The sequence below is a fragment of the Antedon mediterranea genome, chromosome 1 (assembly GCF_964355755.1).
Source record: "Antedon mediterranea chromosome 1, ecAntMedi1.1, whole genome shotgun sequence".
NCBI lineage: Eukaryota > Metazoa > Echinodermata > Crinoidea > Comatulida > Antedonidae > Antedon > Antedon mediterranea.
The window spans coordinates 11546404-11563964 of record NC_092670.1 but is presented as its reverse complement, the minus strand read 5'-3'; the positions used below and the strand labels follow the sequence as shown (position 1 = coordinate 11563964).

The 17561-nt window shown below is 32.8% G+C and overlaps 2 protein-coding genes and 3 non-coding genes across 6 annotated transcripts; 1 reads left to right on the top strand and 4 right to left on the bottom strand.

The window, feature by feature from the left end:
* Positions 1–807: 807 nt before the first annotated feature.
* LOC140056358 (signal transducing adapter molecule 2-like) lies at positions 808–12694 on the bottom strand. Of its 2 annotated transcripts, XM_072101708.1 has the most exons (13): positions 12604–12694; positions 11199–11283; positions 10698–10773; positions 9939–10034; positions 9403–9482; positions 9004–9067; positions 8754–8829; positions 8060–8258; positions 7286–7380; positions 6153–6335; positions 5282–5484; positions 4450–4721; positions 808–3855 (listed from the first exon to the last, which is right to left on the bottom strand). In XM_072101708.1, the coding sequence occupies exons 1-13, from the start codon at positions 12644–12646 to the stop codon at positions 3540–3542; spliced, it is 1788 nt and encodes a 595-aa protein (XP_071957809.1). In that variant the 5' UTR covers positions 12647–12694; the 3' UTR covers positions 808–3539. The 2 variants fall into 2 exon arrangements, with proteins under 2 accessions (XP_071957809.1, XP_071957818.1); XM_072101717.1 differs by lacking the exon at positions 11199–11283 and having other exon boundaries at positions 12604–12673.
* Positions 12695–12955: 261 nt separating this feature from the next.
* Positions 12956–16610, top strand: LOC140056380 (COX assembly mitochondrial protein homolog). Its single transcript, XM_072101742.1, has 4 exons — positions 12956–13008; positions 13494–13592; positions 14082–14172; positions 15664–16610. The coding sequence occupies exons 1-4, from the start codon at positions 12966–12968 to the stop codon at positions 15776–15778; spliced, it is 348 nt and encodes a 115-aa protein (XP_071957843.1). The 5' UTR covers positions 12956–12965; the 3' UTR covers positions 15779–16610.
* Trnaw-cca (transfer RNA tryptophan (anticodon CCA)) lies at positions 16537–16608 on the bottom strand. Its single transcript has one exon. It is a non-coding gene; the product is annotated as a tRNA-Trp (tRNA).
* A 144-nt stretch (positions 16611–16754) lies between the features above and the next one.
* Positions 16755–16826, bottom strand: Trnah-gug (transfer RNA histidin (anticodon GUG)). The gene has a single exon. It is a non-coding gene; the product is annotated as a tRNA-His (tRNA).
* A 170-nt stretch (positions 16827–16996) lies between these two features.
* Positions 16997–17068, bottom strand: Trnah-gug (transfer RNA histidin (anticodon GUG)). The gene has a single exon. It is a non-coding gene; the product is annotated as a tRNA-His (tRNA).
* Between the last annotated feature and the right edge of the window lie 493 nt (positions 17069–17561).

Genomic DNA, 17561 nt, shown 5'->3' with positions numbered 1-17561 from the left:
AAAATAAACTTTACTGATACAATCCAACATGTAATAAGTAAAAGTTTAGTGTATTTATGTTAGTGCAATATTTGAAAATAATTCAACTTTACAGATACACTCTAATTAGCACTAAGATTAATTTAGTGCATTTACATTAGATTAGTGCAATATTTAAAATTAAAAAACTTACTTGTACTGTTTAATTCAATTGTTTTAATGAATACTTTCTTAAATGTGTCTTCATGATCATCATCATATTTTTATTGTAAGTTATGCTAGTACCATGTCAATGTTAAAAGTGTTAATAAGTTCGCAATTACACCAAAACCAAGCAATTAGTGTAATATTTAAATATGAAATAAGATTTACTGTATTTAAAAAAATGCAATCAAATGATATTTAATTCCTTTATTGGATACTTTTTTAAATTTGAATTTAGTTTGTATTGTATTTGGTTTTTTTAGAAATGTGATTCCGCATGTTAGTTTTTTCTCGTAAAATAGGCCTATTCTGAATATTTACTGTCAACTTCATTATAATGTAGTTTACGTGATACCAATAAAGAATATAAGATCCACCGACATTGCGTGACATACTGTATAAGTCTGCGCTGCTATCACACGAACATTATAGGGCTTTATAGTATATATATTTCTTTTTTGAAATAGAAAAGAAGTGTTCGAGCACAGCAGAAAGTCCATACCAAGCGTGGGCGATAGGTTGGTCAATTTGAAGCAGATGTTCTAGTACAGTACATTATATTTCCAACAACCTACACCCATCCAAATCCTCCTCATGCCCACATTTACAAGATATAGAAAAGCACACACATGGTTTCAGACTCTTATTTTCTCCGCTTTCATTTAATAGAAATCATGTTAATATGGTAATAATTACATACAATTTGTTGGGTTCTTTGGAAAAAAAAATGTTATATACTAATAAAAATATTATTAATTTCCATTTATATACTATACTGACCCGATCATAAGCCCATTGACAATATTAGAGAATTCATTTCCTTCCTCCTGGAACCATTTTGGTCCTAAGGTGTAAGCCCGTCACAAATGCATTGAGGCTGGGCTTATATTCGAATTGGAATAGTATATTATATAAAGTGCATTCATTTAGCAGTTGCATACACACAGATAATAAAACATACATATACTAATAGTAACCTTTTGTATTGGTGATACTTATAATTCAATAAAATATCACTTCAAACTCGAGCAAATAAATGTTTTATTAGAGATGAATTTTACTGGCAATGTGTAGTTGACTTTGAGTGGTTCCCTTCCCATGTAAAGCTACGACGCAACGCAAGGACGTAAACGCAATACAAGCGAGTTAACCAATGACAATGCAACAGTTTGGATAATCCATCGCTTGTGATTGGTCACAAATTACTTGCATTGCGTATACGTCTTTCTTCCGTCCGTCGAAAACATTTTACTGCAGTTTGTGTGCTTCCACCGGTTTTATATTATATGGCTCTTTTTATATTGTTTTAAAAACGTTTGTAGGCTTTTTTAGGCTGAAACCGGGAAAAGCATAAACTAGATAGGCCTACAGTAGTGAGATTTGTACTTTACTCATTAGTAAAAACACAGTAGTGTTTAACTTACTAAAGTAGGCCTAGAGAGGACAAACATTATGATGCATGCTTAAAATCAGTCACGTCTTAAAGGTGAATATTTAATACTCCACCGTGCCCATATAATACTTATATTACCCAAAACTGTATAAATAACAAAAGCATCCGCATGTCTCCATTTAAGGACCATATTCCGATAGAGACCATGCCGAAAATAAAAGTAAGACATTCATTACAATCATAACCCTTGGTGAAAATACATATACAGTGGAAACTCTATTAAGGGGACACCTTCAAGACACAACAAACTGTATTGCATTGTATTGTCCTTTCATCTGTTTTATAAGAAAGTGTAATAGAGGTCTCCAAAGTAGGGGTTCTATTGTAACTGTATACTTGTCTACACAATCAAACTTTATGTCACAAAAAGGTGATGTGCCCATATATGGACATGATGATATTATATCACTACTATATTTGGGCCAATCATATTTTTTTGTCAAACTAGTTTGATAGTGTAGACAGAGCGTAATGTAAGTGTGTGTTTGATTACAAATAACAAAAAATACACTAGCAAATATCCCACCAAACAATATATTAGGAGAGACACATAAAACTCATTTTAACAATTAAAATATTGTCCCTATTGCCATTTAAAAAACCAAAACGACTTATTTGACAACAATAGTATATTAATTACAATTTATTTACATTTTGAAAATGAAAATATTCAAGTGTGGTATTATTTATTTTTTTCAGTTTAACTTAAACTGGTGGCATTTTCTATTTTTTAATTTTATCTTATTTAGACCTCTATATTTCTTAATTTTATCTACATATTTAGCAGATAGATTTACATTTTCATGTTTGTAATGATACCTTTCTCAATAATAACAATAAAAAATGAATTTATTTTGGATGTGATTAGCAAAGGGGAGGGAAGGACACGGAAGATGGGAAAATCTTTTCTAGAAGCTCTTTCTTTCACCTTATATAATATAGGCGGCAGAAGGTGGTAGGGTTGGGGGCAGGCACAAAGTTATTCAACCACGGTTAGAAGGGTTATTATTAGAGAAAGGCAAAGGAGGGTAAGTTTTCAACCTTATTTATTTGACCAAGGCAGTCTAACAACAGGATGCTGAACTCAAGATCAAAGGGTTTATCTGTGGCTTCAACATGATCTGCCCCTTAACATACGCCGCACGCCACAGAGAATATGTACATAGTACAGCACTGTGGGTATTTGTCGCAGCCAGACATAAGATCAATTCTCAGGGGTGGATCCAGAGGGGCGTAAGAGGTCACTTGAAGCATGTGATCCTTTGACAGCTAAATTATAAAATTAATTTTTGATTTTTTTATTTTTGACAGACTATTTATACTATGTTACTATTAGCATACCCTCATTTTGAATATCCTGGACACACCCATGCTTCTGGAAGTCAAGTGCATATTTATAATAATTATCTGAATTCACGTGACATTTCTAAACTTATATACTGGTTTACCACCATTGATGTACATATTATTAATTAATTCAAAAACAGAGAAACCTGGGCTGTTGTAAATGTGTATATGAAAAATAAACATTATGCTTCCGTTCCGTATTTCTATTTATAATATGAAATAAGAATACATAATATTCATGCAGTAATATATAATTTAATGCTGCATTAAATATTGCAATTACTGCAGTAATATTTTTCTGTGTATTAGGGTTATGTTACAGTACACTAATAATATTACAGTATACTTCAATATAATAAAAAAATTAATATGTTCCTCTCTTTTATACTAAATTACCATATTCATCACAAATAAATAAATAATAATGCTTAAAAACACATAATAATAAAACTGACGCATGATTTAGTTATTCAATATTAATCATCCATAAATATGTATTTATACCCTACCGCATAATGAACTATTCCGAAGTATATTCTATTTACTGTCTTTTCTGTTAGAGTAAAAACTGCGGTGATTGGCTATAGACTGGTTGGTTAGGTGGCGACATTGACTGAAATGGGGGCATCTGAGCGTTGCCTTGGTTGCTAAAATCTGTGGTCATGTGACCTGTGGTGTGCATTGGTGGCAAGGATGAGCTCCCGCTGCTAACACCGAGTTGTGCTGATGAAACTAATGATGGCGGTTGGTTAGATGATGACATGGGAAGGCTTACTGTGCTACTGCTTTGCTGTGAGTTCATAAGACTGCCAGGGACTGACATGCCAGGAACACCTGTACTCTGATGTGTGTATGTCCCGCTCTGCATTGGACTGAAATAATATAGCAAATAAATAATGTCATATTAACTACAGTAAAACCTTAGGAATCAAGGGATAAAGTACCCAATATAGTCTTCTCTGAATAGTGGTTATTTCAGAAGTGTTAAATCAGGAAAAGGTCTCTTTCATGAAAAGGATGTCATCTCAATGTATTTGTTTACTTGGTATTTGTTTCTCCACACTTCATTTAACATTTCAACAGAGAAGTTATCAAGATATAATAAACAAAAGTGTGGAGCGCGGCCCAATAAACAAAAGACTTCGACCCCCCTCCCAACCTTAAAACAACATAAGTTAAGGTACAATAAGAAGATAGATACCAGCAAAAAATAGTGTACAAGAATTCTTTTAAAAATAAGTAAAATGGGTTCCCCTCCCTCCAATAATTGTGTCCCAAAGGGGGGGGGGGGGGGGTTCTATTGTAGTAAATAGAAAATATGAGTAAATTCTTATTTATTTCAATTTTACGAAAAATACAATTATGACAAGACATAAACATTCAACAATTAAAAATTAAATTAAATAGAATTTATAAAGATTAACAAAACAAAATAATGCACAATATGTTTTAATTCAAGACTTTACCTTGATGTATATTGCATCTGGCCCGTTTGTTGTTCCATGGCACCTGGCATTTGTACAACACCTGTGGACATACCTGGAGGCACACCAGGTGGTGCACCTGGCCCCATCCCTGGATGTGCTACACCAGGTGGTACCATACCATGAGGCATCCCTGCCATACCTTGACTATTCTGAGGTTGCCCTACCATTTGTGGCATTCCCATAGCCATGCCAGGCATTTGCTGCATTGCACCATGCGGCATGTACTGTGGCGGAGGCATGGACCCATACGGCTATAAAATAAAATACACATGATTATTTTGTTATTCAGTTTTTCATCCACACACACTCAGGGAAATCATGACCATGTTTAATGGTACAATTTCCAATAATTGTTTCAATATTTTATTAAAGAGAGCCCCTGTATATTAGTTAACCCACTGGGCTAAATTGGTTGAAAATAAAAAATTCTTTCACTCTTTATCATTATAGTACACTAGTATTTATACAGGTATTTCTTTAGACATTTTTCACATCATAATGTTAAAAATCATGGATGCAATTGTTCTGGGCAGGAACGCCTATGTTCAAAGACTTCCACCTAGCCTAAAGCTTATTTCAACATGGCACCCACTGAGCAAACCTCTCAATTTACACCCTGTCAAGCTGTGTCTACAAAAAAAATGTGATGTGTCCATATTTGGCCATATCACTACCATATTTGGCCATATCACTACCATATTTGGCCATATCACTACCATATTTGGGTACTGTACATCACACCTTTTTGTCACATAAAGTTTGATAGTGTAGACAGAGCTTTACACATTTAAATAAGTATAACTTTAGATACCTGAGATGGCAAAGAACTGTAAGCTGTTCCAGGCCCAACTGACCCCCTTAATGAATACCCATACACAGGTGCCTCCCTCATTAACTTCTGATATGTGTCAAATGCTCTAATTAGTTTCTCATTCAATCCTGTTAGGTCCGCATGTTCACGGTCGATTCTTTCAAGTTCTTGGTCTATAAGGGGCGCCATACGATTACAAGTTTCTGAATTAAAAAATATACAATGTTTACCTATTATAAAACTGTTGACAAACTTTGATAACACATATTTATATGTTTAAAGAAAAGAATAATTTAATTTAAGCTCTGTCTATACTATCAAACTTTATGTGACAAAAAAATGTGATGTGCCCATATATAGACACTATGATGTCATATCACTACTATATTTGGGCACATCACTACCATATTTGGGCACATCACAGTCATTTTTGTCAAACTAGTTTGATAGTGTAGACAGAGCTTTAAGGCTCCTATGGTTGCACACCAGTCTAAAATGTGTACTTTTAGAATAAAGTGAATTCAATAATCAATTCTCTCAAGTCAATGCTTCTAAACAGAGTTTTTTTATTTGTATATTTACAAATTCTATAAATCATTTGTTTCTATAGATGATTCTATTGATATTTTTTATGATTCTCTTTGTTGTTTTAAACGTAAAATTGAGGTATATATTTAAATCTAGATGGCTCATATATATACACTTTTTATTTGTTTTGTTTCCTATTTTTATGTGTTGTAAGTGGCAGGCTTCTTGTTGTTGGATGTGAATATAATACAGTAGAAATCAAGTAACATCAAACAAAGCTGTTTCACTATTTGCCTCCATTTAGTGGCCACTTCTGAAAACTAGACATTTTTTAATGGATTACCTTCTGAAACGAGCATTTCCGCTGGATCTGGTCTTTCTTCCGTCGGGTCTGCATTTTGAAGCATTGTTAATGTATCTTCCATTTTAGTCTCATCAATTGTTACCACAATTGGAGTTGATTCAATTGCACGAACCTCGACCTCCTCATCGAAGGAGACACTTTTTTTCTCTCTTGCTTTGATATCTGAAATGAATGATTTGGTACAAAAATAACAGTAAAGGTCTGTCTACACTACCAAACTTTATGTGACAAAAATATGTTATGTGCCCATATATGGACATGATGATGTCATATCACTACTCTATTTGGGTATATCACACTTTTTTCCAAACTAGTTTGATAGTGCAGACAGAGCTTAAGACTTCATCTTAAAATGCCAAACAATGCAAAGGCTAGTCTACACTACCAAACTAGTGTGATATGCCCAAATATGGTAGTGACATGATGCCATCATATCCATATAATGGGCACATCACTTTTTTCTCACGTAATGTTTGATAGTGTAGACAGAGCATACGATTAAGAAATTGTATGACTACTGTAGTTTCTGATCTTTTTGTTTTATAAAAGATAAAATGTTATTAATTACTGTATTGACTCAGCTGTGCCAAAAGTTTGGCAGAGATCACTCTCATTCTTACACCATCAACCTACTACAAGAGAAGAACCTCTCCTTTGGGACAACCATATTTAGAGGACACACTTTCCTGTTACAAGGAGGGCGGGAAATATATCTATGTCCTACATTTTTTTTAATATTTTATTTTTTATATTTTATTTGTTTTTAACTGTTCTGTATATATCTTTTAAATTAGGCCTACTGTGTATTTATGTTATAATTTTTATTTACTTTTAAACTTATAACTGGACCATTTTGGAAAGCAGTACTGCGTTACTGAAAATGCAATCCAGTCAAAAGAAAGAATAAATAAATAAATAAATATTCAGTTGTTGGTGGATCCCATGGGTTCTACTTTATTCAGTTTATTTCAAAAGTGATTTTTTTCTGCAAACATGGGCGTCATTAATTTTGGCAAACTGATATTAATTCTGAGATCCACAGAAACAAACTATTGAAATTCAATATATGAAAAGCAATGCAAGCGGATAATAATTTACAAACACCAACTTACCAGCTTCAGTTTCCGCTGTTAAATCTGCAGTAACAAAATTTGAAGGAAATAACCCGACCCCTCTTGAATTTTCACCTTTCCACCAATTTACGTCACTAAAAAAAAGTTTTAAAAGAAATTGTAACAAGATTCTATCACAGAGTATCAATAATCAAATAATCTTTATTGCAATCTAAGTAAACAGAGATTGAATTTTACATAGTTTACAGTAAGATGAACATAAAAGTACATACAGATATATAAAAAATTGAATGACAAGGATACATAACATCCAAATAAATATGAGAATTAAGAATATTAATCTAATGTATAAAAGTAGAAAGGGAAGAGGTACACATTTAAGGTAAACATTCAAATAAATGGGTTGGGTTTAAATGATAGTTTTATAAAAATTGGTAATTCTAGTATTAAAAATAATTGTATATTTTCAAATAGACCTAGTGTTGTTTACATGGTAATGTTAAATGTATTAACTACTGTGGAGTAGCTTTGAGCCAAAGAGTTGAGTCACCTACCCTAGCCATCAGCGCAAGCTCTGTGGTCTAGAGGTATGAACGCCAGGCTATTGTTCGAGTTCAAGCTCTCAAATATCTAATTAACCAAGTACCACATGTTAAGCCTTGTCTACACTATCATATTTTTTGACAAAAAAATGTGACGTGCTCATATATGGACATGGTGATGTCATATCACTACCATATTTGGGCCAATCATATTTTTTTTTGTCAAACAAGTGTAGACAGAGTTTTAGCAAAAGATTTTCACATGACTAACCTATCATCCAAAACGCTAATAAACTCTCCCGCTTTAAAGGTCAACTCGTTATCCTCAGCAGCCTCAAAGTCGTAGAGAGCTTTGACCTTACGTGACTCCCTCCTAGGCTGGGGGCTTGCTGTTACCGATGCAATGTTGGTAGTGGGATAGAGGCTACTGGCAGCGCTAGGTGAGTTACCTTCTAAAGACAGTTGGATAGCTGAAAAACAAAATGATGAGTAATATAATATACAATTTCGGAATAAAAACATATAACTAAGAAATAACAGTAGCATTTGTATGTACTTGTAGGCAACCACTGGTCTTGGCAAATCACCTGTTCAACAAACCTAACCTGATATCCTGACATTTGAGTAATGTTTTGAGTTATACTCCCACTAACAATTTCCTTTTTTTTTACAAATAAAGACAAAAATATGTTGCCAACACATTTTCTGCATTTGGAAATGGAGTTGCATACTTATTGTTTACTATAGATATCGATGACTAGGATTTTCTTTAACATAGGGCCCCTCTATGTTTTGATATATTACAAATTCTATAACATTAACACCCTCTATAATTAGGTCATCCTTTCATAAATCTCAAGGTAATTCTTTTTTTAAGTTGGTACCTCTACGACTGGACTAGTCTTTTACATAAATGCACAAGAACAGAAAATTGCGGACCATAAAATATTTTTTATCTAACTGACCTTTTGCAATATCATCTTCTTCCTGTTGTGAAGACACTACGTTTGGGTTACTAGAAACAGGTGTACTCTTTGTAGGCTAAAACAATAAAAAATAGTTTGTCTAAGGTTACAATCAATATCCAAACATTTTACACACATTTCTATCTATACTGCCATTTATTTTTTTTTTTTTTTTCATATACCCTTGTTTATATTATAATAAAACATTTTCTTTCAAGGACAGATTTATTGCATTTAAATACTGTCTTACCTGTTTATCTGGTGCAAAATCATGCCCTGCTTGTTTTAATTCTTGATATAGCGTTGGAATTAAACTAAAAAGGATATAAAATGTTTAGATATACAGTAGTAAAATTAAATAAACTATAATTAATTAATTAAGAAGACATATTAATTAAACGTTCTGTTGCTTTATAGCCGTTGGCATTGCATCCTGCAGTCATAAAGTTACAGAATGAAGTAGACACTTTGCCAATTGATTGATTGATTGATTATTTGATTGAATAATTGATTGTTCAATTAATTGATTATAAATTGATAAATTCATTGATTGTTCAATTGATTGATTATTGATTATAAATTGATAAATTTATTGATTGTTCAATTGATTGATTATTGATTTATTAATTGATTGATTCATTTATTTTACCTAAGTTGAGAATCTCCTTTAAAATCTTCTGCCCAGTCTTTAATCATTAACTTTAATTTCTCTGCCAGTTTTGGATGACTCTAGAATAAAAAATGTAAATATATTATTTATATTAAAAAAAAACAATAATATTAATAATAATACTGAATAGATTGTATAAGTAACAAAGAATAAAATGATAATTTAATGAATTTAGAACTTTTCAGTCTCATTTTTATACTTACTGTACTGTATATTGTTAATTGGGCCATTTTCCAATGAAGAATAAAGGTAAATCAAGGAATAAAATAAACAATAATTTACTTGTGTTTCTGGAATAGAGCCAAAAAAAGGGGAAGTGGTGGTGTATTTCTAAGAAGCTTTCTATCCATTTTTTTCCTTTCAAAAGGGACCATTGTCCAAATTTGTTTTCCTATTTTAGATCTGTTTCTGTCATATTTAGCTATAATTATAAAATGTCAAAAAATAATATTCAATAATCATGCACTCTGCTTATTTTGATAAACATAACAATCATAAATTACAATTATACTTGCCTTCATAACAATATTCCTTGCTTCATTACAAAATTCCCTAGATGAAACTTCCATTTTAAACTGTTTTCCACAATTATTTACACAAGCACCAAGAACCTGTGTAATGAAAGCAATATGTATATATATATTAATTATTTAAAAAACGTAAGAAAATGCCCTCTACTAATTGTGTTTGTCCCCGTCTCTGTGTTCTTGGCTTTACATTGTTGCGTAAAATCAAACTGATTTGATTTCCCATTGGCATAACAGTGTTTGCAGCAGACTGCTCGGTTCCACTTGTGATTACGCAATACGGCACCTTGCGTCGATATTTCGCTACTTTATGTTGCGTTCTATAGAGTGGCCTGGAACTACGCTTTAAACTTAATGAAAAGCAAATAAACAAAATAGGCCCCAGAATTTCTATCTGTTTTTACCAGAATCAACTGCAATTTTCAAATTTTTAACCATAAAATGATAAATACATTTCAAAATAAAGTTACTCAATTTTAATTATACTAAACTCAACAGTTTAGATCAATGAAAGACAATATTACAAATACTGTATCATTTTAATAGTTAAGAATGTAACTAATAACAGATTAAAATCCATCAAATAATTCTTAGTCATGCCTTTAGTATGGTATTCATATTAGATACATGTATGTTATAAACAGGTTTTTCACATGTTAGGCAAAACCAAACCAGGGTCCAAAATCTGATTCCTTTTACCATCGTGCCATTCAATCACTGTTAACACATTGTTGTAGTGTTACTTACTGTAAGAGCCTGCATTCCAACATGAGGGACTGGATGTCTAAGGCGTTTCATTATTGATCTCATTGCATCTTTAGGCCTATAGTAATGACAATTAAAAATGGGGTGAAACAAAATGTATGTTTTTTTTAAATTTCATATGCATCCAACAGCGAGCACAAACTCGGCAATTACAGGATAGATAAACTGTTTTATAATTTATCGTGCTAATAAACTAAGTCTCATTTGAGGTTTAGGGAGTGCAGTCGAAATAGTTGTGGCACTACAACTTTAGGTCAGGATTGAACACTGGATCTTGGGATTGATAGGAAAGCACATTAATCACCAAGCTACAGCTCCACTACATGTTCAAGATAAGAATTCAATGCAAACATGAGTACAGCAGTACATTCACTGCTTTATTGCTTTATTGGGACTATTTATGTTCACACAGTCTCTTGGGGTAATACAGTTTTAGTGATATTTAATCGAATTGAAAAGAGATCATTTAATCAGATGTCTTACCCATTTGGTGTAGCAGACACCTTGTCACATATGTCCATAATAATACCCCAATTATCGGAGATATTACTTTCAGATGTTGCCTTTTCTGAAAACGGTTAAAGACAATTTTTTAAATAATTTATTAATAATGGAGGAATTATTTAGATGTTGAAGGATATTGTGGCATATTAATAATTCTAATTCTTAAAATCTCCTTCAAACGATATCATGAAGAGAGCAAAAAATACCGCTTCTTAATTTGACCAGACATCGGCAAAAAACCACTAAAATATTGCAGCAATAAATTATATTTTAAAATAGAAATTTCCGAAGATGAACATGAATTTAAGTAGAATATCCAATGAATAGAAGCACATTACATTTTTAGAATATTAATATGAAATAGAGCTCCCTGAAATTGGACTAAGTAAATACAATATCAAGTTTGATTTGATTTATATATATATTTTTTTTCATGCAATGTAATATTAACAATGTTTGTTTGTGCAGTTTTTACTACAGGAGGGAAATTTATACTGTATGGGGTTTTCTGTGTTGGACAATGCACAGCGTTATGTTCTAAACATTATAATACATCAACAAAGGTGTTAGTTAATAATAATACCAATAATAATAAAAGAATTTATTTATATTGCGGCGCCATCCTATCAAATTGCGCATAGGCACAGTACATATACAGTATGTATAAAATCATTATAAAACAAAAAATTAAAAAACAACTTTAGAAAACTAGTTAGAATATAAATAAAAATTGATAAACATTTCAGGAGTACTGGAATAAATGCAAAACAAGTGGCCAGGCATAGAGCATTGAAATATAAGAATTAAAAACTGGTATATTGAAAATGACTATCCACACATTGTTGTAGGCTATTTGTTTTAGGTTGCTGACACTTAGTCACTGTCTGGTAGGTAGGCTACAGTAACAGTAACCACCATCATGTTTTAATCAACAGACAATGAATCATCATAAACACACAGCAGCACAGCACAGACACTGACAGTACACGACCACCATCTTAATCTATATCTAATAATTAATACATTTTTAAAAAGGAGCTTTCAAATAAACAAAATGGTATATTTTTTTCTTTAAGGAAGTGAAAAATATAAACTATAAATCAAAAAGTAAATTAAGGCCTAGGTATCTAGTGATAAATTGAACAATTAAGCTAGGCCTAGCCTATGGCAGAACAAAACAAAAATGCGAACGCCGAACGAAGCAACAGCCAGAGAGTAGACTAGGCCATAGAGAGGTCAGCTTGCTGGGCAGGCCCAACAACTTGGATTTCCCTAGCTTAGCCTAACTGGCTTTATTTGGGTTTAAATGGACACTATTATCATTTTATATAACGTGTAAAACAACATATATAATCTATATAAAAATATAAAAAAACTAACTTACCAACATCTTGATCAAAAGGCGAAGAACTTCCAAATAAAGGCATTTTTATATGGTAAACATAGACCTCTTCTAACCAAACTTATGATCAAATTTGCCTTTACGCATGCTCACACCAACAAAAAGAAATAGGCCTTGTCATCTTACTAATTATAGATAGTGACGAAAACATTCTTTAAAATATAATTTTCCGCTTTCAATTTGTTTAAAATGTATACTTAAACTTATAGAATAATTTATTTAAGTTCATTGAAGAAACGTGTTTTCATATAACTGGTTTTTCTATAAAAAAATATAATTTAAAACAAGAAGTCAATAGCCTTAGTTAGGTTAAAGTTCATTCCTAGGTCAATCACAAAAACAACATGACTTCCAAAACAAACGAGGATCTCCTCCTCCTCGGCGATGGTAAGAAACGTTTTCTGTACCTTAAATCATTAAAATCTGGAAATTACACCATAATTACTGACTTAGACAAACAATGTAGAATTAAAACGTTCAAACATCAGTGCTTAAAATACATAAAGTGTAGGCCTAGGCTATCCAGATTCCATGCATTCAGCATGCAAGCACAGTCAGTGTGGTGCCCGAGCGAGCATGTTGCTGCTGCCTGCTGCCGGCCACCAGCCTCTCTGCCTGACTAGGACCTTACCTAGTAGTAGTCTAACCTTGCTGAGACTGATCCTATTTATTCTAATACCTGAATAAATAGCCACTTCCTATCAATATTCTTAGTAGTAGTAGTACTACTACTAGCTAGGCTATAGGCTAGTAGTAGAAGAAGCTGGATGGAAGCCTTGTTTGTTGTTCAATAATCAATGTAAAGTCAAAGAATAAAGACAATTTTTAAAGTGGTATCAATAATAAAATAATAAACAAATCTTTTTCTTTAGTTGATCCTAAAATGCACCTCAGAAAAGTTGAGTCAGAAGTGCTAATTCCTAAGAAGATAAGAGAAAAGGCAAAGGTTTTATGTGACAAAGAAGTTGTTGGTAAGCTTTTAGGTTCTTTTGGTATTTAATTTATGTTTTGTTTATTGCTTTTAATATTATAAATAATTACTTCTTTGGCACTGTGGCGCAGTGGTTAGAGCATTGGACTTGCAATCAAGAGGTTGTCGGTTCAAGCCCTGGCTCGGTCACTGCAGTGTTGAGTCTTGAGCAAGATTCTTTATCCACATTGTTCCCCCCCCCCCCAGGTGATAGAAATGGGTACCGGTATGTAAAAAGTACTGGGAAGGTAAATCAGACTCGTTTGTGCGGGAGGAGTGGCGTACCCCCTACAAACATACACGCTAAGGAAATTGAGATGGGGACCACGGCCGTTAGCATTAGCTTAGGTTTCGACTTTACCTACTTCTTTATTAACATGTAATACCTTTGATTGACATAAAGGTATTTTATAATGTATTCATACAAATGATCAAAATGAATAAATAGAATGTTGTAAATACATTAACTTATATTTGTTATATACTATAGACTTTACAAGATGTTGTAAGGAAAATGCCCTCGCTATGGTGTATAAATGTAGGGTGGAAAATTCAGCTTTAAAAGCGTGTTTAACCAAACAGTAAGTTAAAATCTTTATTTGTTGAAATTTTAAATTTCTAATAGGCCTGCATAGTCTAGTCAATGGTGAGCTATTAAGGCAGCAACACAAACCACCACATCAATAAAACTGACACAGGTTCCAAGCTGTCATTGACTATAGTTTATGACTGGTAAAACCAGATAGGTAACTGGGTGAGACGTTTGTAATCCATGGACACCATTCCGGCGGACAAATTTGACCGGAATAAAGTCGTTGTCAAGGCAATTTCGTACGATGTTTCAGTCAAAGAACGAAGTTGTCTAACCAAGCATTACAATGTAAACACACAGAATTAATCGGAAAGTGTCCAGATCCCAAAGAAACTTTTATTTTACTTTGTTTACATAATTTCTTCCCTTTTCCATGAATCAATCCTCAAGATGGTTAACCACAGATACTTCGAGGCGGACCGCAACATTTAAACCATTTACATTTAAATCACAATAATAACCTGTCCGCCCGAATGGCGTCCATGGATTTACTGGGCGCGTAGTGTTATAAGATAGAAGCTTGGCAACAGTTACCTATCTTGCGCCGCGTAGTGGCGCTATACAATCTTTGGTAAAACAAATCATTTTGATAAAGACTTAAAGATGTATTGTCCCTTTGAGTAATTTCCCAAAAAATTTTTTTATTATATTTCGAAAAAAAGTGGGTCATTTTGAAGTATCATGATAGTTATTAACTTTCACCAAAAATTAGTTGAAAAAAAAAATATAACCGAAATACTGACGTTTTTTTGTTCAAAAAATAACTTTGACTTCCAGTCAAAGTTTTCGATCAAAACATATTCATAATGCAACGTGCTTGTTTGGCTACTCTGTATGCATAATCATAAAACTTCCCCGCGATCTGTGTGAAAACACCTTCTCAACCACGACGAGTTGTAAACAATCCTAATTAGCATCATGCATAATGCATACTCGTGGTTTGAAATCTTTCTTTACTTTCGCTCGTGACAATTTTCCAGACGAAATGTAATCAAATTAATTTACCTGTTAATTACGTAAACTTGTTGTTTTTGCCTCAAATTTTCGACTTAAAGTGAATAACTTTAATATTACTTTGATATGGCCAATTTAAATTTAGAATATTTTTTTTTTCATTTTTGTTGTTGTTTCAAGGGACAATACATCCATTGCCCAAATTAAGTTTATAAAATATCTAGATATCAAAATCATTTCAATCACATGATCTCACTCATTGGTGATATTTTTTATATCATGCATTTATATTTATTATTATTTTACTTTTATATAATAAAGCATTCATTACACTATCAAACTAGTTTGACAAAAAAAATGTGATATGCCCAAATATGGTAGTGATATTCCTAAATATGGTAGTGATATGACATCATCGTGTCCATATATGGGCACATCACATTTTTTTGTCACATAAAGTTTGATAGTGTAGACAGAGCTATATAGCCAAATGTTTTTTTAAATTATGTTTTTTTTATCTTTCAAGTTATGAAGACAAATCACTTTATGAAGAATGCAAACAAGAATATTTAGGCGAAAGAGAAGAATATAGAAGAACAGGAATAAAACAGAAATCAAAGAGATACCCCAGCATGTCATGATGAGGAGAAGTAACATTCAAGAGATACCCCAGCATGTCATGATGAGGAGAAGTAACATTCACTGAAATAAAGACGGGGGAATTATGTTAAAGAAAAAAAAAATTATGATAAAGCTACACCCACTTGAAAAATTTACATTTATTTTATTCATTTATTATATATGAGAATTAAAAATACAATACGATAAGGCATAATATAAATTTATTAGAAAATTTATATATAGATACCACGGCAGTTCATGATGATGACTGACCTTCACTGACAGCGAAATAACGAAGAAATTATGTGGAATTGATAAAGAACATTTGCTTTATTTATGTAGGCCTACAGTTAGAACGCATACGGTATTTTGGGACAACCCTGTTCAGGGCACCTCTTTATCACCCTTATAAATACCTCATTAAAGGAACACCCTTATTAGGGGACACTTCCTCATGAAACAAGGGCCAACATATGTTTAATCCTGTTAATTTTACTGTGTATAAGATGGGAAAATAAAATACAGTTTAATTGAAAAAGGATTAAGCATACAACATAATCAAATAGGTACCCTAGCATATCATACTGGGGAGAAGTGACATTCATTGACAACGAAATTATATTGAGAGACCTTCCTTAACCCCTATTGAATTAAAATTATATTTAAACTGTTTTGCTGAACAATTATCATTTTCTGTTAATAAATAATTGTATAGACATCAATGTGGTGTACTTTTTTATGAATATGGACATATTCTTGATCGTATCAAAACTTAAACTGACCCCGACGTAATTTGAACACGCAACCTTCTGATCTGGAGTCAGACGCGCTACCATTGCGTCACGGAGTCAGATGTGGGTAAAATAAAAACTATGGACATCTTTTCTGTCGTAAAAACATTTCTTTAAAAAAACTCTCATGCGTACAAAATAACATCATTGCATTCATTGTGGGTAAAAATAAAATAGTCCAATTGCCGTGACATTGTTTTATCAATGCCGTGACCAGGATTCGAACCTGCGTTATTGCGGCCACAACGCAATGTACTAACCACTATACGATCACGGCGAGCTACGTAGGACAGACATTCATGTTTCCTGTCAATTTGGTATCTATGGAAATTATTTATTTTGGACCTTTCTAAAAAAAATGTACTCCTTAATGCGTAAAAATAATAAAATTGCATTCATTGTGGGTAAAAATAAAATAATCCCTTTGCCGTGACATTGTTTTATCAATGCCGTGACCAGGATTCGAACCTGGGTTATTGCGGCCACAACGCAATGTACTAACCACTATACGATCACGGCGAGCTACGTAGGACAGACATTGATGTTTCCGCTAATTTTGTATTTGATATCTGTCATTAAACGCACGCAACCTTCTGATCTGGAGTCAGACGCGCTCCATGGCGCCACAGAGTCTAATATTAGTGAACAAATATGTAACATCTTCTTAGTCGTAAAATAAGGCTGACGGCTGGTATAATGCGAACATAATTATGTTATTGCTACTGGTATCAAAAGTTAAACTGACCCCGACGTGATTTGAACTGATCTGGAGTCAGACGCGCTACCATTGCGCCACGGAGTCAGATGTGGGTAAAATAAAAACTATGGACATATTTTTTGTCGTAAAAACATTTCTTTAAAAAACTCTTTCTAACGCGTACAAGATAACATCATTGCATTCATTGTGGGTAAAAATAAAATAGTCCAATTGCCGTGACATTGTTTTATCAATGCCGGTGTAAGATTTAAATGTGTCCGGTGTTTGAAAGTGTCCACTGGACAATTTTCAGCA

What these genes read in the sequence shown, in the direction of transcription:
- LOC140056380 (XM_072101742.1), top strand. Translation starts at nt 12,966, where the DNA reads ATGACTTCCAAAACAAACGAGGATCTCCTCCTCCTCGGCGATG. An exon ending in ATGTGACAAAGAAGTTGTTG is followed by an intron (nt 13,593 to 14,081) that starts GTAAGCTTTTAG and finishes TATATACTATAG; the next exon opens with ACTTTACAAGATGTTGTAAG. An exon ending in AAAGCGTGTTTAACCAAACA is followed by an intron (nt 14,173 to 15,663) that starts GTAAGTTAAAAT and finishes TTATCTTTCAAG; the next exon opens with TTATGAAGACAAATCACTTT.
- LOC140056358 (XM_072101708.1), bottom strand. Translation starts at nt 12,646, where the DNA reads ATGCCTTTATTTGGAAGTTCTTCGCCTTTTGATCAAGATGTTG. An exon ending in GCCTTTTGATCAAGATGTTG is followed by an intron (nt 11,284 to 12,603) that starts GTAAGTTAGTTT and finishes AACCGTTTTCAG; the next exon opens with AAAAGGCAACATCTGAAAGT. An exon ending in ATTTTGCACCAGATAAACAG is followed by an intron (nt 8,830 to 9,003) that starts GTAAGACAGTAT and finishes TTATTGTTTTAG; the next exon opens with CCTACAAAGAGTACACCTGT.